Source organism: Apus apus, chromosome 3, assembly GCF_020740795.1.
Source record: "Apus apus isolate bApuApu2 chromosome 3, bApuApu2.pri.cur, whole genome shotgun sequence".
NCBI classification, from domain to species: Eukaryota; Metazoa; Chordata; class Aves; order Apodiformes; family Apodidae; genus Apus; species Apus apus.
Window position 1 is genome coordinate 87,905,746 of NC_067284.1, and position 24,902 is coordinate 87,930,647.

Here is a 24,902-nt window from a genome sequence, read left to right on the forward strand (position 1 = left end):
TGGGACACGGCGCCAGGCTGCTGACTTGGGGTGACTCGGGAACTTTCTGCTTACTCGGGGGCTGGGGGTGCACCGCACCGCACCGCACCGCCCAGCACCGCACCGCACAGCACCGCACAGCACCGCCCAGCACCACACCGCACCGCACAGCACCGCCCAGCACAGCACCGCACAGCACCGCCCAGCACCACACCGCACCGCACAGCACCGCCCAGCACCACACCGCACAGCACCGCACCGCCCAGCACCGCACCGCACAGCACCGCACAGCACCACACCGCACCGCACAGCACCGCCCAGCACAGCACCGCACCGCACAGCACCGCCCAGCACAGCACCGCACCGCACAGCACAGCACCGCACAGCACCGCACAGCACCGCCCAGCACAGCACCGCACAGCACCGCACAGCACCGCACCGCACAGCACCGCACCGCACAGCACAGCACCGCACCACCCCCCGCGGCCCTGGGTCTCCGCGGCTCGTGCCTGAGAGCAGGACCCCGCGCCCCCTCCAGCAGGGCATCCCGGCCTCCCTGACTTCTCGCAGGCGCAGGAACGAGACCCCTTCCCCCGAAGAAGCCGGCTAGGCCGGCTCTCAAGGCCCGTGCCGCTCCCGCCGGCACCCGCAGGCCCCGCCATCTTGAGCGCCCTGCCGGCGCTGCGGGGGCGCTGCCGCCTGCGGGGGGCGCTGCGGGGCCGCTGCGGGGCCGCCCTGCCTCTCGGGGCGCACGTCCGGCCGGCGCCGCCGCTGCCCCGCGGGCCGGGCGGGGCCTGGGGCCTGGCGGCGCTGCGGGCCGGCATGGAGGGCAGGATGAGCCTGCCGCGGGGCCCCGAGAACCTCTGCTTCGACAAGGACGAGTTCATGAAGGTGCGCGGGCGCTGCCGAGGCGGGCGGGCTGCGGAGGGGCCCGCGGGGCCTCCTGAAGGGAGGGGTGGCGGGTTCCCGCGCGGCGAGAGGCGCCCGGGCCCGTGGGTCGGGATCGCTCCGCTCCGGCACGGCGCTCGCCCCGGTCTGAGGCCTGCGGGGAAGCGCGGGACGCGTCCCTGGAAGGGGTGCGGGGCCGGTGGAGAGGCGGGCGGCGGGCGGCCCTGCCGTGCGGCCCGGCGGGGCTTGGCGTCCAGGTCTGGCGAGACCGAAGCCGAGTCTGAGCGGCAGAGCGGCGGGGCTGCCCGGGGAGGGAGCCGGCAGGATTGCTGGCACGGTGTCAGTCCCGGGCCGGAGCCGGGAGCCGCAGCACACCCTCCTCCTAGGGCAGGCCCGAGCCCTGCTCCCTCCGGGTCGTGCTCTGCCAGCTTTGGAGCCAAGCTGCAAACAGACGGGTAGCCAGGATTCAGGCTTCGCTGCTTGGAGAGCTTCACGTCGTTCCTGACACTGTGTTGCGACTTTTGTTCGGGTCGTTTGTCTGGGATTTTTAAGGGTATGCAGAAAATACACTGCCTAGTGTTTGGGACAACTAGCCCTTCGATGCTCTGAACTGCAACACGATGCGTTTTTGAGCTTAAAAACCAAGCCTTTGGAGCATTGGACACTGCTCTGTTAAGTAGCCTTTTTGCCCCTTTTTGCTCACTAGCATAGGGAATACTTAACTCTGGAGGTGGGATGGGGTGTTGTCCTGCTGTGAACTGTTTTGCTTACCTCCTTTTCTCTTTCCTGTTTCGTTTTCAGCCGGATTTTGATGTTGATCACTTTGTATCAGACTGCAGGAAACGCGTGCAGTTGGAAGAGCTCAGAGAGGACCTGGAGCTCTATTACAAACTCCTTAAAACTGCCATGGTAGAACTCATAAATAAGGACTATGCAGATTTTGTTAATCTCTCAACAAATCTAGTAAGTCTTACTAGGTTGTGCTATGTAGCTCACACTTAACATGTTTTAGTGTGATTTTTGTTGCTAGTTTTAAGATATCTTAAATTGTGACCCCTTGCACTAAGATAAACTGAAAGACTGTTATTACAGAATATAGGTACTGTACAGAATTGCTGTTGGCCCTTAGTAAATGTTTCAGAGATACACTTTTTGTCTTTAGAAAAATCAATTCAGTAGGAAGTTAGACTCAAGGCAAACTTTTTTTTTTAAACTGCCAGTAGTTGTAAAATTGAAGGAAGTAAATGATGGAAATTGAATAGCAAAGGTACAAATAAGGCCATTCTGAGGGATTATTTTAAAGATCTTTAAATTTCCTATACAGTCAATATATCTTAAAAATACCTCATCCAATTGACTGAGAATCTTAATCACTTTCATGTTAAAATGTCTTGGTCGCTGTGTATCCTGCTCTTTTACTTCAGTTCATCCAGGTTCCAGTTTATACTTTCCAAGAGCAAGTGAGATTTATTATTTTCATTGGAAGAAGACCTTCCACAGGTCTAAGTTTTCTTAAATTTTTGGCTTTGTGTGACAAGCAGTCTGATACCTTTGTCCTTGTGTTTGAGGTAACATATTTTTGCATTGCACTTAAAACTGGAGACCATAAGGGGAGATGTCATTTTTCAGTTCTCTTTTAGTATCTGTAAAATGATAGGCTTTGTGATGTGAACTTATCAAAAAAGTCATAAATGTTTTTATGGTGATTTCTTTAGGTTGGCATGGACAAGGCCCTTAATCAGCTTTCAGTACCTTTGGGACAGTTAAGGGAAGAAGTTATGGTATGCTCAAAGCAATCATTATACACAGCTTGGTAAAATTCAGCTCACTTTCCTATGATAAATAGAATCTCTTATTAATGTGAATAGTTACTATAGTAAACTTCTCTTTGCAAATTGACTTCTTAGAGCAGTAAATGTGATAAATTAATGGACTCTTGCAAGACATGTATGAGGGTAAATATTTAACTGTTTTAATATTTGAGTAACTTAAAGATGGTAGTAAATAAATCAGATGCAAAACAGTCCCACTAAGGACTTTTTCGCTCAGTCCTGTGGTATAACTATAGAAGATCAACCTCCTGAAAGTCAGTCCTACTCTTACTTTTCCATGGTGACTTGGTGTTTAGTGCAGGGCAGTCTTTATTCATCTTCGCAGCTGGTTCAAAGGGACGTTTGCTGCATAAATGTAGCTTCCAAATATCTTAGCCTTGATGTCTAAACCAGAAAATACATTTACAGTTAGCATAGGAAAATATTTGTTATGGGATAAATGCTTCTTAAATCTGATGTATAACTTCAGTTTCAAGACATAAAATCATATCCATTTTATTGCTTGTTTATGAGTGAAAGGGGGTTAATTCTCTGTGAGGTACTAAAAGAACACTCCCAGTCGAAATAATGAGACTCATGGTGGCAGTACTGTAGGAGCAGGTTATACTTTCATTACTTAGTCTAATTTCTGTTTTTTTTCTCTCTTAGATAGCAGTTGAGGTACTCTACCTTTTACTTGTCATATATTCTTGTTAATCTATCTCCTGTTTTTAGATTTTTGAGTTAAGGTTTTGTAAGCTTTAGGTGGTAAGCCAACTTTTCACACTGACCTTCTCTCTCACAGAGTCTTAAGTCATGTGTCAGCGAAGGAATTCAAGCAGTAGATGACCGAATGACAAAACAGGAAGATATTAGAAGGAAAAAGGTACAACAGACAAATTACTACCTGGCAAAGATCCTCATTAGGACAACTTTTGGTTTTGCCATTAACTCAGAGAAAATAAAATTTTAAAAGCTTTAGGTTGTCTGGATGCACACTGTGCAGTATTTTATACATATAAAAATGATGATTGAAGCTTTGATTGACAAATCATTTTTACAGTGTCTATAATAAATATTTTACTTCCCAAAAACATCTGTGTTTGGTTTGGTTGCCTTTTTTTAAATCACAGTGACTGACGTTTCTGCTTGTATTGTTATATAAACTTATATTAATGTAATTGGAATATAGCAGTTTAATTTCTATTTGAGCAGGAGAAACTAAAATTTGTCTTTGTGCTTAACTTGGTAAAAATCGGTTAAGAACAGCTGTTCTACGTCTGTGACAAACATTATGAGGTTTTAGGGACTTACGTGAGCAATACTTCAACTGGGGCATGACTTGAGTATTAAGATGGAGGGAGAGAACACCAGAAAAAAAGCCCCACACAAAACCAAACCAAACAACCCCAAACCATCCAAAATGTCTTCAGTGTTGTTGGGTAATGTAAATTGGGACTGGGGTCAGACATGAAAAGTCTTTCTTTAATTACAGATGTGTGTGCTGAGACTTATTCATGTTATTCAGTCTGTTGAGAAAATAGAGAAGATTCTACATTCCCAGGGCACTAAAGAATTGTCTTTATTAGAAGGAAACAGGTAAAAAATATGTAAATGTTCAGGTTTGTTTGTAATTGATGAGACTAACTTAATTTCATGGTATTGGTGTAGGTGCATTTCCAAACGAGAGGATATATCTTCAGAAATGTAACTGATGGAATAAGTGACTGTTATTTTAGTATTTTCTCAGATTGTCTTCTGCAGACTGGTCATTCATAAGATTTGCAACTCGGCCTCCAGAGTTCTCAATTACTTGTAGTGCTTTCAGTAAAGATGTGCTTTTTGCAGTTTGCATGCAAGAAATTTTCTTTTTTTTTCCTTGAAAGTCACAAATCCTGTCATGTCTGAAATACTCCGTACAGTACAGGGTATTTCAATGTCATTTGGAAGTAAAATGGGAAATAGCTTTTCTGGTTACATACAGCTGAATGGTCTGAGGCAGGCAAGCCACAAAACTAATACTTTTGGTAGAAGGGAAGTTTGTGTTAAATTCCAGTCAGACTCACAAGTTTTGTTTTAACAACTTCATGGAAAATGTCTTATCCCTCCCTCTGGTTTGCTGAGGGATGGAAGGTGTCCTTCAGCCAGTTTTGGAACTGATGCTGAAGCAACTGTGTGCTTGAGATAATAATTGTCTGGGATCCAAGTGCAAATTATGCTGGAGGAAAAAGAGAATTCCATGAACCTGTTTGAACGTGAGGCTGTCTCTTCAGTTTAGTGTGCTGGATCGCACGGTAATGAGTTGAGGGAGGTAGACAGAAGAATAGGTTGATACCTAGAGGGACAAAGCATATGCAAATGTTTTCAGTCAGGTTGAGACACTTTGAAAAATTATGTTTCAAAGCAAGATTGAGCACAAGTGTCTCCAAATTTGGCTAGTTATATAGACCTGAGAAGAAGGGTAAGACTGTTTCTGTAGAGATAGCTGTCATTTGTTTTACCGCATGGCAGAAAAGGGAAATAAGAAATAAATCTGAGTGGCAAAGAGCACTTAGTGTATTATGAGCTGTAAGGCTGCCTTTTCATGTGACAGTGAGCAGCACTACTGTATAGAAAACTCCGCTTCATACCGCTGAGGCAGCTTATGTTCCTCTCAGCTTCTGCTTCACCCACTTCATATCTTAGTAGCTCCATTAAACAATGCTAATCATGTAGTCTGTTCCAGATTACTATTGCATGATTGCAGTAATTATAGAAGTAGCTATTGGAGTTTTAAATGTTTAGATTAAACTACAAAAATTGGGGAAGGGCATTATCTGTCTGCTGCAGAGTAAAGTGAGTTGATTTGAAAGGTTCTAACTATTCTCATTTTGTATCATGTGTCTTCTAGCCCACTTATAACTGGACAGGTTTTAGAGCGAATTGCCACAGAATTTAATCAACTACAATTTCATGCAGTACAGAGCAAAGGAATGCCCCTTTTGGACAAAGTGAGACCAGTAAGTATAACATGATGGCCAGCATAACAATTACAGAGTCAAGCTAAACCAATATAATTGGAAGAAACATAGCTCTTTCTGTAAAGTTCTATTGAATTAATTTATGGGGGAAAATGAGTATCAAGAGGTCATTTTGATCAGCTGACTATAAGTATTTCTACTCCTGAGGGTTTATCATAGAATCATAGAATGGTTTAGGTTGAAAAGGACCTTAAAGATCTTCAGGTTCCAACCTCCCTGCTATAAGCAGGAACACCTCTCACTAGACCAGGTTGCACAAGGCCTCAGTGTCAGTCAAAGTCTTCGGTTTGCAGTAACATGACAGGTAGTGTGGGGAGCACACTATCATTTTAGTTTTTGACAGTGAGGAGTAAATGCCACAGTTGTTATCCCTGGTGACTTACTGTGAAGCTTTTGTGTATTATCACACATACGCTGGTTCAGTTAAACAAGGAACAATTATTGACCTATTTCTTCAGGATAAAGAGGTCTTAGATAAGTTACTGCATAACTTAAAACATATAGAGGAAAATACTTGCCTTTTAACCTTATTATAATAAATACTGTGTTAAATATCATCAGTAAGCAAGCTTGTGTTAATATTCATTTAATGCTGACAGTTGTCAAAACTTGCACACCTTTCAAATGAAAATGGAAAGCTGAGTTAGGGGGTTTTTTTGGGTTTTTTTTTCAGCTACTGTATGTTTTTTCTCTTCCTAGCGTATAGCTGGGATAACGGCTATGTTGCAGCGGTCTCTGGAAGGGCTGCTCTTGGAAGGCCTTCAGACTTCAAACGTGGACATAATACGTCACTGTCTTCGCACTTATGCAACAATTGACAAAACACGAGACGCAGAGGCATTAGTTGGTCAAGTGCTTGTAAAACCTTATATGGATGAGGTAAGGTAAAATCAAGAATCCTAAGAAAATGAATTGATTTACAAATATGCTGATTTTTCCTGTTAACCTTCAGCTTCTTCTAGCAGCTTCAAAATGTCTTTGTTGAGAGAGCAGGAGAACTGGGCCTCAATTTAAATAAACAAAATATTTAAAATTATTCTGGTTTTACTTTGTATGCATACAGATTAACAAAGCAAAGGCAGCTCTAGGCTTTTGGATGGGAGAGGGCATCAAACAGTGGTGGCCTATCCCCTTAAGGACTGACTTCCTTGAGTGCTTACTAATGCTGTAGTGAGGGACAGGTCATCTACCTCTGTCAGTTTTCTCAATATCTGTTTTTTTCCCACTTCTGCACCATTCTGTTTGCTTATGTAGCAAGAGGCAAAAGTATTCAGGCAGGTGGAAGAATATTGTTCTTTTCCTGTATTGTCCAGCCACTGTCTGCCTTCTCTTTGTGGCAGAGTTTATCCCTTTTCACTGAACATGAGGTGCTGTCCTGACAAACTGCTTTGCTAGCTGCATTAAAGGCTTAGCATCATCACAGAAGATTCTTGGATATTGGCTTACCTGCATTTGGGATTGGACCAACAAGCTCTAAATTTAGAAGAACATTTTTATTCTGGGGTTTCATTTGCTTTTGCTAGCCACCTGTTTAACTTCACAGACTTCTTCAGGGGACAGCAGTGTGTGCAGGGGGCAGACATGGTGGCTAATATTTAAAAGCAAAGAGCTCATTCCCTTTCCTATGGCCAGTCTTGCCAGTTAGAGTGCTGCATTAAAGGAAGTCATAATTCAAGCTGGCAAGTTATACTTGGAAGCTATAATATAAAAAAGTAGTATGGTGACTATCCCAATACTTGGGGTTGTAGTGTTAGGAGTTTTGAGTGAGCAAACTGTGAGTCTTGCATTATGGTATTTCATATTTGCTTTTCTGACATTTAACATGGAACTCTGCCTGACAGGTGATTGTGGAACAGTATGTTCAATCTCATCCTAATGGCCTTCAGTCTATGTACAATAGACTATTGGAGTTTGTTCCCCATCATTGCCGTCTCTTGCGTGAAGTAACAGGAGGAGCTATTTCAAGGTAAGGATCTTGGGGTTTCTTTCAGTTGCACTGAAGTTACAACAAGTACCATATACTTTTGAAATGCTTTGCATAATTAGCTTCTGTGCACAAATTACTTACTGGTGTTTCCTGAAGATTCATAGTCGGGTTTTATTTTTTTCTCCTGTCTGTGTTTTTCAAAACAAAACAGCGACTAGACTTTCTTGGTGCTGCAGCCCAGACTTTCAGAGGAGGGAAAAAGAATCCTGTATTTCAGTTGTAGAATTGATTACTGTTCATAATACTGCATGTCAGATACCTTGTTTATTTGAATCCACTTTATCCAAGAAGAGCATAGTAAAGCTATTAAAAAATGTAAGTTCAAAAGTTATTTGCTTGTTAGTGTACATCAGAAAAGTGGGAGTGATCCCCAGAGGATTTACTGATTTATTGCATGTACTGGAGCTACAGGTTTAATTGATTTGTGTAGCGTTTCCACTATCTTCTCCAAGAGTGGTTAATTCCTTTTGCAATTAAATTGTCTGTTTTGAAGTTTAAATAATTCAGGTCTACTGAATTGTATCCATTTATTAATCTGTTTGCAGGCTGGTTAGTACAGTACATCGCTGTAATTAGCGGAACTGTGGCTGTAGCCCCTAGGGACTGCAAAACTGCTTTTCTAATTAGTCATCCATTGCTGAGCTTTTTATGACTTCTAAGTTAACATTTTCATTCTTTTAATCCCTCATCAAGTTTTAAGCTTTCTTCTTAGTGATGGAATGTTTCTGCTTTGTTCTGTGGTGTACTGAACTGGAATGAAATGATTGTATCTCTTCTCAAATTATATATTTTCATAATCAAGGTAGCTTTTAATATTTTGCTTCAAAGTACAATATTGTGTATAAATATAGCTTGGAACAATTTTGAAAAAGTTCTGCTTCTTTCCATTGCATTAGTCACATCACTCCTACTTGGTTCCTCTTTGAAGCATGGTGCGGTTGAAATATATAAGTAAGAATAGGAGTTCTCGGATGAAATGTACGCATTTTCCAGGATGAACTTGCCAAATATGATTAGAACACTCAGAGTTATAAAAAATACCTTGTATTTGATGAGACTGTGGATTAGATGTGAAACCTGGAAGGAAGAGTGGTTTAAAGGGATTAGTTTACCTATGTAAAAACCTTAATTGCACTCTTTAATGCAGTGTGTGTCTCTCTAGTTATTCCTTCCCCCATATAGAAGCCTGGTGGTAAAATATAAACATGGAATAACTTCAATTTTATTTCAGTGAAAAAGCAGATATTGTTCCTGGTTATGATTTCTTAGTGAATTCAGTGTGGCCTGAAATAGTACGTGGCTTAGAAGAGAAATTGCCATCACTGTTTAACCCTGGAAACCCAGATGTGTTTCATGAGGTAATTAATTTTCTTTATTTCCATTTGTGATTTCTTTGACACACACAAGAATTGAATGAGTTATGTGCCTCAACTGTTTTCCATGGTTGCTTTTGTGTAAATTTGTGTTGTTGTGTGGCTCAGAAGAGGAGGTTATCTCCAATCACTTACTTTAATTTTCATTGTAATTAATTCTCCCCTCAAGTGTGTCAGGAAAGCTCATACAGACATTACTGGAAGCCACTTAGTCATGTGAATTTGGGCCTAGTATTTGTTTTTGAAGCAAATATTCTTTCTTAATTGTGGAATTGCAACATAAATTAAGGCAGGAGTGGACAACACCAGTACTCACCCAAGACTGGGGCTTCTGTATAGGAAGGACTGTCATGTTAACTAATTATCTGGGTTACAACTTGCTATATACTATGGGAAGGTTAAACAAATCTTTGTTTCACGTTTTTTGGGGTTTTTTTGCCTTTGTGCTCTTACAGTAATGTAGATTATGCTGTGATTAGAAACACAAGGTAACTAAAAGAAATAAAAAAATACTTGGAGGCAGTGTGATAAAGTTTGGAACATTTAAAGAGCATTTTTTCTTGTATTGTGACCAATTATGAAGCAAACTTAAGTTAGAGAATGAATTTAAAGTGCTTGTCACTCTTGTATTTTCATGATTGCCAGTTTTTCTCTGCCTCTAAATTATCATGTTTTCCTAGTGTTGAAACAGATTTCATGGTCTAGTATGAATATAGTCTCTGGCAGTACTTACTAGTATGTCACAAGTAGAAAATAGGAGCTTTCTGCTTTTCTTAATGTCCTGTCTGTATTTAACAGTGACTGCTGGAATATTTGGATTTTTCTTTTCCTTGCAGCTTGGCTTATGATTAGTGTGAAACTTTATTTTCTAGATGGAGATAGCAAGCAGTGATAAATTGTCTGAAGGAGGGCGTAGTAGGCAGATCAGGACAAATGACTTGGGGAAATGTTGGATTGCTGCTGGAGATTTTCAAGGCAAATGATTCTGCCTGTGTTCATGCAAAACTGCTCTTACTCAATACTGATACTTTTCTTGGAGTTTAAGATGTATTTCATACAGATACATTGAATAACTGAAGGCAAGTGGGCATGAACAGTGAATGTTTGCAGGGCTGGCTCTGAATAAGTAGAAAATTAAATGAATGTTGAATAAAGTTGTGGCAGTACCATGAAATGACAGGATAGGGTATTACCCCTCCCCTGTGAGAACACTTGGTTTCCCTTAAAGTCACTCTTCAAGTTTTCACTTAATGCCCTGCATACTGCAAAGTGTGAGCAGTGCTGGGCTTTTGTCATCTGTACTGCTTGGTTTACACCAGGGTGTGTTTTATCTTCAGAAGAGTTGGGTGTGCTGTTTTAAATAAATTATTTTTTAAATGCTGTCATCTTACATTAAGCTGATATTGACCATCAATTGCATCATCTTTATATAAAAAAATCACAACCAAGTCCTACTAGTTAATTGGGTTTGGTTTTACTGCAATCCAGAATGTTAGCCTTGTATGATTAGGTGATGAGGGCAGTCTCAGCCCACTTTGAACCTTGAGCTTAGCTATAGTGTGAAACGAAGAGTTCTGCAGAATGGGTGGTGGCTTTCCTGGTTTGCTGGGACCCCATACGTGATCAGAATGCTCATTCTCTTCCTGCAGAAGTACACTACTAGTATGGATTTTGTACGGAAATTTGAACGACAGTGTGGCTCCCAGGCCAGTGTGAAACGTTTAAGATCTCATCCCTCTTACCACAGCTTTAACAACAAATGGAATTTACCTGTGTATTTTCAAATAAGGTTAGTATGCACTAACCTTTCAAAAGCAGAGTTCAGTCACAGCAAGATGATGATTGTTCAGAGTTTCACTGGTCAACTAATCATGCTAGAAATCAAGCTAAGAATTTAATTACTAAGTCAATTACGTATCTTTCAACAATTTAGCAAAATCACAGCCAGCTACCCTTCAGTATGTACTGTGTTGTTACACTGAATTTTATATGCTACTTTCATAAACAGATCTAGATGAGACTTGAAATCTTGTTTCAGATTCTTTCTCTAGTGTCCCTGAAACTCAACTGTATGTTGAAGGATGCTACTTATCCAAATCCAGAGGAATACTTACTGTAAGGGAAGAAGTCTTTCTTCTTAGAAATAGAGAATTAAGGAACTTGGCATCTTGTAGCTTTTCCAGATCTAGCCATATTTCTGACATCCTTTTTGTCTCACAGGATTTACTCTGTAAAGCGCTGGGTCTTGTAGTATTACCTTCCCAAAGATTCCCCTTTTCCTGAGGAGCTAAGTATTAAGTTCTAACTTACTTTTCCAGCAGATCTGATGCACTTGTAGTATTATCTCTTACAGATCTTGCAGCTAGAAGAGAGCAGAGAGATCAAAGAAAGCCCTGTTTTAAGTCTACTAATGCTAGAATTTTAATTAAAGGGACAAAATAGAATGGTAAACCATATTTTTGGAAAGCATAGTCTACACATCTCATTTTAGGGCTGGATAGCAAGCCTCCAGGCAAGAAGGAGAACCATTGATGAAGTCTGTGACCTCAGAATGCTGTGTGTCACCTCTAGTGGTCCAAAACCTTCTGAGAGTCTCTTAAAAAAAAACCCCAAAGGGTAGAATTTAAAAATAAAAAAAGGGAGAGAAATTGATGTTTATTTCTAACCTGGATCACTTTAATGGCCTTTTAATTGCATGATTCAATAACTGCCAATAACAGTACAACCATAGCCATATTTATACAGCTTTTTAATCCAGTATAAATCTACATTGCTGCTGAAAAATTCCATCCATGAACCTTAGGATTACTGGAGCTGAGATAAGTGACAGGAGCATGAGCAGGGTCTTAGTGTTTTGGTGGTTCACTGCGTTTTGTAAAATGATAGCCCAAGGCTCTGACATCCTGGTTTGTTTTTATTCTTGCACAACTGTTCTTGCAGCTGGGTAGTGAACCCAGATGACGGTCTGTTACCCTGTGTGAAAAAAGGCTGACCTTCAAATCAGTTCCTCCAAACCACTTCACTGTACAAATATTCATGCTGGCCCAAGGGAAGGGTCAAGAGTATTTGCTACAGTACCAGTACGGAGTGCACAGGCTAAGTGGAACTGTAGCCATTATACACCTTTTAACAGATGTGTAGCAAAATGAGTCTGCTCATTTTGTTTGAAAGTGCAACTTTTCTAGTAAGTGACCACTGATCGAACTTTGATGCTTTTATTTATAAAATTGAAATGGAGCGTCTTTCTGTTCAAAAATGTTCCTTCCCATTAGGTATTTTGAGCCCTGATTTAAAAAAAAAAAAGTTTTCCTTTAACCAAAGATTACTGTAAATCTAAGTAATGCACTATTTCCATAAATGATTGGTAACAGCTGCTGGTTCATCTTTCATGATATTATTCCTATATATTGGAATAATCAGATAAATTTTGAACATGTCCATGAATTCTTCAGTGCACAGCTGTGAAAATAATGCAATGTATTCATTATATATATCAGATAAACTTTTTATTTGATGTATGTTAATATCCTTAAGTCATACGGGTCTTTTATTGAAGTATTATTTCACACTATGTCATTTATAGCTAAGTTTGCTGTTTGTTTTTTTTTTTTCAATTACAGAAACTGCCCAAACAATCAGCCCTCACTAAAGCTTTTACAAACAATCCTTTGAGGAACAGATGGATGTACAGGCATTTGTTCTATATCAGGGCTGGCACAAACAGTCCCCATAACTCTTTCCCTTGCCATTGGAACTGTAGGGAAGCCCACATGGGGGAATGTTTTTTCCTATGTAAGGAACATTCAGCAAAAATTACGTCACTGTTAAAAACCTGGTTCTTTTCTCTAATCCTTTTTACCATAAGACTTAAAAGACACTGCTTTATTGGTGGAAGTGGTACAAATGGGAAACCAATGATGATAGAACTTTCTATAGGGGAGCTTAAAATGATTGCTTTGTTTCAGCATTTCATGGGAAAAACCTGGTTAAAGAAGAATTTTCTTGAGGTCTTACATGACAACTTTTAGGTGACAGAAATACTATGTTGTTTATCCAATATGCTTTAAATATGAAAAAGTATTAGAGGTTGTAATATTAACTTTGCTTTTATATAAAAAAAATATGGGACCGGATTTTATGTTTTTTTACTCGTTTGAAGGGTGAATTTTTAAAAAAGGAGGTCAAGGAATCCTGTAAGGAACTATTGATTTTTACTAGGTACAGAATTGCTTGCAGAACCTTATGGCACTGTTCATTGACAAACATGTAGAGAGCTGAAGCCTCCAGTGTCACATGACATATCTGAAGCTCAGCTAGAGCAAGTATGAGCCAATGTGTTCACTTTCAGTTTAAAAACAGTAACAAAACAAAAGTATTTACTCTTCTAAAGACCACTGCTATCATCTTGATAATTTTTGCAACCATGACTTTAATAATTTCCCAGTGTATAAGCTTCATATCTGCCTGTAAAATGTCAAAGGTTTAGTTTATATCCCAATGTATTTTGAGCAAAAATAACCCCGTGTTTAAAGTCTGTGTATGTGTATTGATAGCACACTGAAATAATGTTTAAAAAAACACTGAAAAAATGTTTAGGCATCAATTTAAGCAATTACTGAGCTGTAGTCTTCAAAACTTTTCTGTCTCTCAGATTCAGAGAAATAGCTGGGGCCTTAGAAGAAGCACTGTCTGATACACTAGAGGAAGCACCAGGTAAACTTTTATTGCAAAAAATAATTTATTGTGAAGGAATCTGTGGTGTAAGTAGCAGTAGTTACTGTCTGTCTACTGAGTATTTAGTAACTCGTTTAGTGTGAGTTCACGTGAGCTTTCTTGTTTTCTGATTAACTGATTAAACAGTAAAATACATTTTTATAGAGAAGGCAATATGAGAGTATTGTTCAGTGATCACTTTACTTACTAAAAACACCCCCTTTGGCAGCAACCATTGACTTAGGTGTGGAACTATCCCCTCAGTGTAAGAAGGAACTAAATGGGCATTTCACTTCCTCTAAGTAACAGCTGAGAGGCTGTTTGGTGTTACTAGGACATATTTTTCATAGTTGTTGTAGGGCTATGTCAAGGCAAAGGTGGCTATTTATTTGCAGCATTAAGACTTGCTGTGGTGTACAGTGTTGGTGTCTGCTCCCAAAACATACATTGATTATGAGCAGATGAGGAGGTATGCACAGGAAAAACGAGTGAAAGGGAAAACCTGGCATGTTCTTTAGAAGTGTATTGTAATCAGAGATAACTTCAATTAACAGAGTAAAAACTTATGAAGAAGGCAGCAAAAAGCAACATAAATGTGTCTCTCTGTATATATACACACAAGCTCTGAAGAGAGCAAGGAGAAAAAAAATCCTAATGGAGACAAAATGCACAAATCATCCCACTTCAGGGTGTTTGCCTAGAATTTGCAGACACATCCAGAATGGATAGCTCTCAAAATGTATGCTGTAAAATGTTAGTGCATGAAGTGCTTTAAAAGTATTTGGTTTCAAATAAACATTTCTAGCAGATATCTCCATTATAACTGTGACAGGAGCAGTAGTTTAGTTCTAAAGGAGTATTACTGTAATGGCTGGCAAGTGTGTCTAATATAACTTCTTCATAGCCAGAAATTACTTTGGAAATGTTATTTCCTGATATGGATTGTTTGCCCAAGCTATACCTGCCTTTGTTGCAGACAGATTCTCATTTGTTGCTTTTGCTTGCATAGCTAGAGCAAGACTAAGTAGAATTTGAAATCTAAAGCAATGAAGAGCTAGTATTTTAAGAATTTGTTTCAGACAATACCTAATAAATCCTCTTTGTTATCTTTGTGATTGTGTCTCTTTGAAATACTTTTTTTAAACTTTTTTTTTTTTAATCTCGGGTAATGCAATTACAGTGATACATCTTTTAAGAATGTGCTTAGGAACTTTACTTTTGTTGTCTCATTGTTTCTAGCTGGCAGCTCATACTGTCTTTTGGCCACTCACATGGTCTGGATGAGTCTTCTGAAGTGCTGGTCAGATCAAATGTTTTTACCATTATTAGCACACCGTTTGTGGAAACTTAGTCTGCAAATTTTGGCACGCTACTCTGTGTTCATTGCTGAGGTAAGAGAACAGCACGCTTATGGTTTTGGTGATTGGCTGTGTCCATCAGTAAGAGACCTTTTGAAACAAAAAGACTAAAACTGGAAGTTTCATGGGCAACTGACTCAACATCAGTGATTCCCTGCTTCTAAGCAGGAGACATTGTGCCTTGCTCTTTTATTCCCTGCTCTCCGCCATGCATGTTTCCCCATTGTGTCTTAGAAAGAGAGCATGATAGAATAATTTAGATTTAAAGGGATTTCTGGAGGTCATCTGTTCCAAATTCCTGCTCAAAACAGGGCCAGCTTAGATAAGGTTGTTCAGAGCCTTCTCAAGTTGAATTTTGAATATATCAAATGATGGCTGTGTTACCGCTCTCTGGGAACCCTGGTCCAATGACTGACCACTTTTTCCTCATATTTGATCAGAATTTCCTTTGGTACAGTCTGTGTCCATTGCCTCTTACTCTGCCACTCTACCTCAAGGAAAAGTCTGATTCTACCTTCTCTGTACATGCCTCTTAGGTAGCCAAAGACAGCAGTAAAATCTCCCTTTATCCTTTTCTTAAGACTCAATGACACAGTTCTGTCAGCTAAATTGGCTCTTGAAAAAAGTACTGGTAAGTACCAGAGTTAAAATAGAGTAGTTGAGTGAAGTATGTGCCTGACAGCAGAGGGCTTGAGGGGATGGAAGAAAAGCATTCTTTACCAGCAGTGAGGGGTTATGATTTTTGTATTCCAGCATATGAAAGTAAACTGTTTCTGCAAAGCAGATGATGACAAAATGTTTTGTCTTGAACATTCCTCCAGTGTAGTAGTTCATTCAAATACCACTTAGGTGAAAATTGCTGTAGGACTTGACTGCCCTGTGCTATAGTGACAGATTTACTCCAAATCATCCAACTCTTAAGTGCACCAAAAACTGATTTTAAAAAATCTTTTTTTTTTTTTATGTAATCTAGGAATACTAATATCCCTTGTAAGTGTGGCATTCTAATGCTGAGAACTCACAAATCCTTTGCATCCTGTTTCTGTTTGTCCAACTTTAACTGGCTTCATTATTGCAAGGGTTCACATCTCAGTTTGATGTTTCAGGTTTCTCTAAGGCCCATTTCCAGTGAGAATATGAAGGAAAGCAAAAAATCTTTGCCTGTTGGTAGAAAGGAATCTTCTGTAAGCCTCAACCCGAGTGAGGACCAAGGGAATGGGTCTTCTCCAGAAAGTCAACCATTGCCTTCTATATCTAGTACTCAGTTGGTATATGTTGCTGCAGATCTGGACAAACTCCAGGATCAGGTTTGTGCTTGTGACTTTAACTTACAAAAGAGTCTTCGTTGATCTATGTACCAATGTTGTTTGACATCTTGTTAAGGGCATTAAATTGTTTAAAAAAATGTATCATTAAGCTATTTTTTAATCTTAAATGCTAAAACTGAAGGAGTCTGATACAGAAAATGTCACCTGAAATAAATGGTCTACTCTGTGCCTCTTTTGAATTGCCGATTACAGAGAAATCACTTCAGGGATTTAAGCATTTTTTATTAGTAGCTGCTGGATTAACTCCTAGAATAATATGTTTCTGCTCATTTTTGAGGCAAGGTGTCATGTGTCAGTCTTGCCTTTGATAGTAAAATCTCTGTTGCAGCTTGGAGTGTGGTGCAATATTCATCTTTAGTATAATTTTCTATTTTAAATGTTACCTGGTTTTAGTCTTTGAGGTTGAAAAAGGTTTTATTATCATGATTATACTGTACTAATGATCTAGATAGAATCTTGAAAAGAGATGTGTGATATTCAGTTTCTTCCAGTAGGGATGAATTCTGTGTATTTTGTATTTGGAGGAGTCTTCTGATGCTCTGGAAGCTTACAGAATGTAGAAAAAGCAATGGAAATATGTTTATAATATGACTGTATCTCTTCTGTTTTTTTTCCTTCAGATTCCTGAAATCTTAGACATTATTAAGCCAAAACTTGAAATTATTGGCTTCAAGAATGTATCTTGTATTGCAGGTAAAGCTGAGAGACTGAATTCAGTCCCTTTCCCCTTCTCCCAAATCCCCTCTGCCAACCAAACAATCGAGTTTTACACAGTTTCATTACTTACAATGAAAAATTTGAAAATGCTAATGTTTTTATTAGTTAATGAAGCTGATTTAAGTTTAAATTGTTAAATAGAAACTATCTTGAACAGATATGTTGAGTCTGGAATACATTTAATAAAAGTTAAAGGAGTCTGAAGAGCTTAAGTTTTTTTGGGGAATGGGTTGAAGGATTATTTTAATGTTTTCTTTGGGGGTTTTTTGTTCTTTTTTTTTTTTTTTTTGGGGGGGGGGGTGGGGTGGTGTTTGTGGTCATTTTTGAAACATCATTCTCCAGTAATTAGGATGCTTTTCCAGAAAGTAGACTACAAAATTCGTATCATATCTTTTTAAAAACCTACTTGTAAAGGAAATAGGGAAGAATTAAAGAGAGGCTTTCTATTATCTAATTGAAACAAAAATCTTTTTCTAAGATTTTTCTCCCTCTGGCCTGATGACTCATGTGAAAAGGAGAGTTATCAAAGTTTCATAGTTAAATACCTCAACTTCAGAGGACAGAGGCAATTAAGTATTTTACCCTCTTTTTTATTTTTCTTTTTTTCTTTTAATCTGATCACTCTTTATGTGAAACATAGAGTCTGATTTTAATTTAGTAGTTAAAGCCAGGCAGGTAGTAGCTGGGTGAGTGAACTAGTCCCTGTCTTCAAATATAGCCAGAAGTTCTGCACTGTGAATTAAATCTCTAAATCAGGATTACTGGTGAATGTCCAAGTCCATAAGAGAGGTAGAAGCTTGTGCACTTCCCCCACTCAGTAGATGGTCAGCTGTAAGTCACAACTTTGAGTTGAGCATGTTCCAGTCACTCCACAGGGAGTTTGGGTACTCTGAGAAAGAATTTCTCAGACATGGTTTCCTTGGTAGGTCAGAGCCTTTCGATTCAAGCCCCTTACTAGATTGTTAATACTGAAAAAACTGTGAACCCGCACTATGTTACTTTACCCCTTTTTTTGTTGTTTGTTTGTTTTTTTCCTTCCCACCACCTGTTTTCCTGACTGAGGTATGGTTGATGTTATGGGACATGTTTTCAAAATGGCTGGTGTGTATTTGTTAAGTAAGCATCCTGTATTTTACACCAGAACCCATCTAGGATAACAAGTGAGATTGGGATGATGGGCAGGCTTCACAGAATTTGTGTTTTGATTGGGCTTGGTAGCTCAGTCTAAACTGTAGCATTTTTACTTCAATAGGAGCCTTGGAAGACTCAAAGGCCTCTTTATCAGCCTGTGTGCCTACCTTGAATAACAGGATTATCCAGGACCTCAGTGAGTCCTCCTTCGCTTACCTGAAGAGTGCACTGGAAGTTCCAAGATTATATAGGAGAACCAATAAGGTCAGTGCTGGTTGTGATCTAAAAATAAATCTCAGGTCTATGCTAAAAATGTTAACCAGGCAGTACATTTATGAGTTCTTTAGGCCTGTCTATCTGCTTGACAGTGAAGACCCCTATTAAATACCTTGAGGTAGTTTAATCATTTACTGCTCATCTCATTGAAAGGGATAAAACAAAACTGTGTTTCAAAATTTTAGGTAGGGTAACAATGATGAGGGCACAGGCCTGAGATAGAAGGAAAGGCAAGGAGCAGGACTTCTGATGTACAAAAGAAAATGGGTTACTTAGAATAAATGTGTTTCCCACGTGTCATAGTGTATACCATAAGATGCAGTGCTGCTGAGTGGCAGGCTTCTTTTGAGGGGATGACACTTGCGGCTGCTATGTCAAGAAGCTTAATCTCAGTGAGCTAGCTGCTCAGATTTGATTAAAAAATTACCTTGCACAGAAAGAACAAGATGCAAATGGCTAAAAAGAGTAGTTTGTGAAGAAACTAACAGGAAGTAAATATGGTGCCAAGAATGATTGTCTGGTGGTGGCTTGTTCTTTTCCTGTGACTTACCTTTACCAGTCTGCGCAGCTATGTTGGTAGTTAGCTTGGTATCATTCAGGCAATAGAAGCATACTTGAGTAATGTGGACCCCAGACTACTATACTACATCCTTGCATAATTTGAACAGAGAAGGCAGACTGAAATGAGCAAGGCTGATTGTTTGTGGGGTGGTTTTGGTTGGTGATGGGGGGAGGGTCGTTTGAACAGAAAGTGTGTTCAGGATCGTGCCCTCATAGTAGGAGTGACATCTCAAAAAGCTTGTCATTTTGAACATTATTCTGTATTATATAACATTGTATGACACTACTTAGTGATTTTGTGATGATGTCTTTCCTTTGTAAGATGAGCTTTCATTGATATGTCATGAGTGGAATATGCATCTATTTGCTTAGGTACAGATGTAGCATTTCATGTATGTGCTATAATTCTGTTGATGTAAGTAAATTACTGGTTCTTTTCACCCACCTTGTTTCTCTGCCATCTACCAGGAGGTGCCATCTAAAGCTTCACCTTATGTTGACAGCGCTCTTAAGCCCTTCCACCGACTGCAGAATGAATACAAAGATATATTGAAGCAGTCCATGGTTCATGAATGGTTGGAAAGTGCCCTGTCTGAATGCACACAGAAGTAAGAGAACCATACAGAACATTCTTTACATGGATTAAAGATTCCAGTGTCTATTGAATGAACACAGGAAAAACCCAAACCACTATAAATTAGCACAACTGTAAAGAAAACAAGAATATACCTCTCTTTTGGCAGGGTGTGTTTCTCAACAGATGAAAAGCAGGGCAGGGAATCCAGAGACCTGACTTCTGTTTGAATCTGTGCAAACTGTGGTATTGGGGATAGGCCATGTGAAAAATTGCTTAGCTCTAGTAGTGCAACAGTGAACTAAAAACTTGCATTTTCTCTCAGAATTCACAGAAGATGTTAACCTCATGTTATATACAGTGAACAATGGTTGAATTTTCAAGAAACTTGAGTTCTATATTCCTTTTACTTTAATGTATGTATTGATTATCCATCTTTTTAGTGACTTAAAAAAAGCCCCACCTTAGGATTCTTTTAGCTCTTGAAGAGCTAACTGTTCACAGCTTAATAAGGCAGTCATAAAGCAGTGCTTTCTGTAGTACAGCTTCTGTTTGCTAGTTAGCATCTTGAGGACTCCTTGAGCATGAATATTCATCTGCAGTAAGTTCCTTTGTGGATTTTGTTTCTGTCCATTTGTCTACCTGTATTTTAAATTCATACTACTGTGGGATGTTTTGTTCTGTGAGTTCAACCAGTTAAACTATGTGACATGAGAAAGCAATAGTTGCTTTTGTTCGGAAGTTCTGCTGGGATAATTTCACTGGATAGACTCTAGTTCTCGCATTGTGGACAATTTATTCCTTTTGTCAGCTGAATTGTGTGTGTTACATCTCTGTAATCTTGCTTCAGATTAAAGAATGCCCTCAGCCTATATTGATTTTTGCTCTTCCCATCTTTATAGCTGTTTGTTCTTTTTCTCTGTCCTTTCTGGTCATAGATTGTATGATCAGAAGAGTCCATACTGGTTTAAGTGTGATGCTGGTGATTGCTGCCTGTCCTAACATGGTTTTCCTAATAATTTTTGGCATATGGTCCTATTTGTTGACTGCTGCTGAGCACTGGATTGATGTTTTCTGAGAATTAGCCACATAACACTGAGGCTTTGAAATGTATTAAGAATATGAGTTCTTTCCTGCCCTTTGTCTCCTTATCTCTTCCTGCTGCTCCACTTCTGGCACATCTTAGGTACTTATTAATGCCCTATGCATCTGCAGCAATTTGCAGTCACTTTTTTGGTTATTCAGAATAAACTTCAAATTATAGGATGGTTTTGACCCTCAAATTTTCACTAACCTTAAATTTATTCATAAGAGTTTTTTTAATGGCTAGGCATAAATTGATCTGGATTCCACTGGTCACTTCCAGTTTGCACAAGAACTGCTTGAATAAGCTTGATGTCTCTTCTTTCGATGAATTATTAGTCCCTAGAAGAAAGAGGCTTACTCTTAACCCATAGGAATTATGTTTAAGTAACATTGCTGAAGGACCCCAAAGATTTCTGGAATGGCAAGTTGCAAGTTTGTAGAACCAAAATATTGTAGAGTGAATTCTTGTCTGTCTGTCTACCTCTGTGTGTCTAATAAGCCTTTTTTTAAAAGACTCAGTAGGTCTGGTGGCACCACACAAAGGGAGTAGCTGCTCTGTAGTTCCTTGGATCCATCCAAAGCTTTTTTTTTTTACCAAAAAGAAGTTTCTCACTTTCCCTGTCAGGATTACCAACTATCTAACTATCTTTTTAAAATTTTGACTGCTTTCTGTTGCCTCCCTGTTTAGAAGTAAGCATCAGGAAGATTCTTTCAACTTCCTTAATTCTTAGTAGTTTTATCACTGTCTTTGAGAGGCTCCTTGAAAGTTACAGATTTTAGCAATTATAGAACATAGCTCAATCTAGTCACTTCTGTTATGGAAATTTTGTTGATTAGTTGATTCATGTACCTTGTTTGATTCAATGCTTTCTTCAGTCTGGATCCCAGTATGTGGCAAGTGATGTTTTATTCCACTTACATAATTTCTAACTTGGCATTAGCAGTGTTCTGACTTTTCCTGCCAACAGTCCTTTTTCAGATCAATTTCTTCATTTTAGGAATAGGCATTTCTGACTGGTGTGCACTTGCATGCTGTCATATAATCACTTTTAGAACTTGTCTAAAACTGTGTATTTTTTGCTCTGTCAGGCTGTTATTCTTGTCCTGTTTCTAAAATGAAATTTGGCATAGTGCTCTATTGATTGGAAATAGAGACTGATTCAAATGGTTTGAAATTGAAGAGTTGTGTTCCTTGGCCTCTGTTGAATTCAAAGAACTTGAACTGGTCAAAAATGTTGTGATGAGAAGGAGACTTCAAACTGAACGGCAGTCTTTGGATTGACCTCTAAAACTAGTGATGGAAATATGGATTAATTGATAATGATGGAAACATCAGTAGCTTCCTAGCAGTGAAAACCATTGCTCCCAGTGTTGTTTAGCATTTTTCCAGAGGCCAGTGATGTACTGATGTATATGAAGCAGGATTTCTGTGAAAGTGTAAATTTTTTTCTCTCTCATTGATCTTCCTTTATTTAGGTATTACGAAACTGTATCTGATGTGCTAAGTTCTGTTAAGAAAATGGAAGAGAGCTTAAAAAGATTGAAACAAGCCAGAAGAACTCCAACTTCAAACCCAGTTGGTACAAATGGGGGCATGAGTGATGATAACAAAATCAGACTGCAGCTGGCTTTGGATGTTGAGTATTTTGGAGAACAAGTAAGTTATGAGCCACAGGTTTGTTTACTATTACTGCTGGTTTTGGAGGAGGGTAAGATAGAGGAGGAAAGAGAAGCTTGACTCAGATTTTTGGTCTTGAAAGTTGTGTCAGTGTGGTTTTGTTTTTTGTTGTTTTTGCTTTTTTTTTTCACATCTTTGTAATGGAGGTGACTTGAGAACTTGGTGATTGTAGATCAATGCATGCTTTCCTGTCCTTTCTTATCCAAATGCAAAGCTGAATTCAAAATTCATGTACTGTTTAGTGCTTAGAAGCAAAAAAAAAGAAACACTGTGTAGACAGATCAGAGGACAGGGACATTCCTTAGCTTGGATGGAAACATCTTTATGGCCCTGCTTTTGTTTGTCTTCTCTCTGGATATTTCCAGCCTTGACTTACTGTGTAGTCAAGGGTCTATTCCCAAGAGTTTTGAAGATGTCAACCGTATGAATTGAGCTACATTACTCTTAAGTTCCTTTCAGTGTCAAGTGTGAAATCTTAAATAACAAAATTAAAGAAAGTATTCCAGGAAATGTGTGCAGTAGCAACATCAAATTGTATGAGCATGCTGTTCTGTATCATTTCTTTCTGAAAATTATATGTAGAAACAAACTTTGGGTGCAAGTCTGTATCATTAGTTACCAAGCAGTTGTCAGTTGTGCCTGTGAGCAGATGCTGTTGATGCATTGCAACAGGCAGATTAAGTCTGCCTGTGTGTGAGCAGATACTCTTCTCATATCAGAGACTTACCAAAAAGGAAGAAGATTTGGGTGGAAGTATGAAAATCTTACTAACAAGAACTACTGTGTGGCAGGTTTTGGCTGGTGTTGGGCTTTTGTTCTTTTATTCCTGTTAGGTGCAGTAACATTGCTGCACTGTGAGTTCAAGCTGAACTGGGATAGATAATTCATAATCAATTTGGAGCTGTTTTGGTACATGCAAACGTTACAGAGTGCCAGCAGCAAGCACCTTTTCAGAATAGCTTCATTATGGTTTTATTTAGATCTAGATTTATTTTTTTTTCAGTGCACTTCTAATTTTCTCATGGCTTTATTTTTCTGATTGTTAGAGTGATGGTTTTCCTGGATAAGAAATGACTTGTAGCAACCTCCCTATTTGTTGAGTTGTTTCAATCCCCCAGGAAGTTTGAGGCTAGAACCATAGGCTCTTGCAGCCTATTGAAATGCTTTATTCATCATGCTGTTGGCTGTTCTTGGATGTATTCATGTTTATCTTTAAAGTTTTGCCCAGAAGCCTCATCTGGGGTGTGGAAAAATTTCAGTTGAAACCAATGCATTAAAAACAAAGTTAACAGCCAAGTTTCTTTTTTTCACTATTTCATTGGAAAGCTTCCAACTGCCTTTAGTTACAAGTTGCCTAGAAGATGGTTAAATATTTTCCTGCAAGACACTACTAGAGTAACTGGAAATACTTAACTGAGCAAAGTTAGATACAAAACGTTTTCATAGTGTGCACTTACATGCAGTTGTGGGTTTTTTGCTGCACGTTGATGCAGGACAAAACATATGCTTTGCTAAATGTTTTAAGTAGAATAATTTATGAGCTTCTGATGTTTTAAAGAAAATCAATGTTTCTTCTGTTTCTTTTTAGATACAAAAGATGGGCCTGGAAACGAGCAGCATAAAAAGCTTTTCAGCCCTTACAGAGCTGGTTCTAACTGCTAAGGATCAGGCTACAACAGAACAATCCTAGATATTTTTGAAAGCATGTGATTGAGGATAAACAATGTCCCTAAAAGAAAGAGAGAGCACTTACCTTTTTATTTTACCAAATGAGTAGCAATGAAGTGCTTCCTAATGTATCACGAGCAACAAATCAGTGCATCTTCTGTCAGGATAGGCTGGTTTCACCAAAAGACTGAGAATTTATCATAGCTTTCCATTGTATGGAAAGCTATCTGAAGTTTTATCCTTCTACTAGAGAATAAATGTGGAATAAATCTTTGTTGTTTTATATCTTAAAATGTAGAAGAATGAACTTACATGATGAAAATATTATGTAATAAATTGTCTTCCGAGCTTTTGATGTCTCATGTTTTTCATAGAATCATAGAATCACAGAATCCTAGGGGTTGGAAGGGACCTCGAAAGATCATCTAGTCCAACCACCCTGCCAGAGCAGGGTCATCTAGAGTACATCACACAGGAACGCGTCCAGGCGGGTTTTGAATGTCTCCAGTGAAGGAGACGTTTTACCAAATGAGTAGCAATGAAGTTAGGTTAGGAGTTGGCTCTTCTAATTAGCTTAGGCTGTCTCTGTTCATGGCAACTTAGACAATGGAGAGAGCATTCAGATTTATTGCTGAACAAAGAAACAGTGAAGTGAACCAACTTGCCAGATGTCTGATCTGTTTGTCTCATTCAGTGACATGAAGATCCTCAGCCAGCCAGAGGGCTTAGGTACATGCTACTGAATGAAGGTAAC

At 39.2% G+C, this 24,902-nt stretch overlaps 1 protein-coding gene across 2 annotated transcripts; it reads left to right on the top strand.

Moving 5' to 3' along the window:
• The first annotated feature begins 406 nt into the window (after positions 1-406).
• COG2 (component of oligomeric golgi complex 2) lies at positions 407-24,500 on the top strand. Of its 2 annotated transcripts, XM_051613410.1 has the most exons (18): positions 408-870; positions 1,669-1,830; positions 2,583-2,648; positions 3,484-3,564; positions 4,174-4,277; positions 5,569-5,677; positions 6,398-6,577; positions 7,540-7,664; positions 8,917-9,043; positions 10,708-10,847; positions 13,710-13,771; positions 15,011-15,162; positions 16,236-16,436; positions 17,078-17,150; positions 18,427-18,569; positions 19,611-19,750; positions 22,279-22,459; positions 24,069-24,500. In XM_051613410.1, exons 1-18 carry the CDS (start codon positions 802-804, stop codon positions 24,168-24,170), a joined length of 2,217 nt encoding a protein of 738 aa, XP_051469370.1. In that variant the 5' UTR covers positions 408-801; the 3' UTR covers positions 24,171-24,500. The 2 variants fall into 2 exon arrangements, with proteins under 2 accessions (XP_051469371.1, XP_051469370.1); XM_051613411.1 differs by lacking the exon at positions 2,583-2,648 and having other exon boundaries at positions 407-870.
• The last annotated feature ends 402 nt before the right edge of the window (positions 24,501-24,902 follow it).

Excerpts from the sequence above, each read along its gene's own strand:
- COG2 (XM_051613410.1), top strand. The coding sequence starts at position 802 with ATGGAGGGCAGGATGAGCCTGCCGCGGGGCCCCGAGAACCTCTGCTTC. Across the intron at positions 2,649-3,483 it reads AGTTAAGGGAAGAAGTTATG|AGTCTTAAGTCATGTGTCAG; the intron begins GTATGCTCAAAG and ends TCTCTCTCACAG. Across the intron at positions 18,570-19,610 it reads TATATAGGAGAACCAATAAG|GAGGTGCCATCTAAAGCTTC; the intron begins GTCAGTGCTGGT and ends GCCATCTACCAG.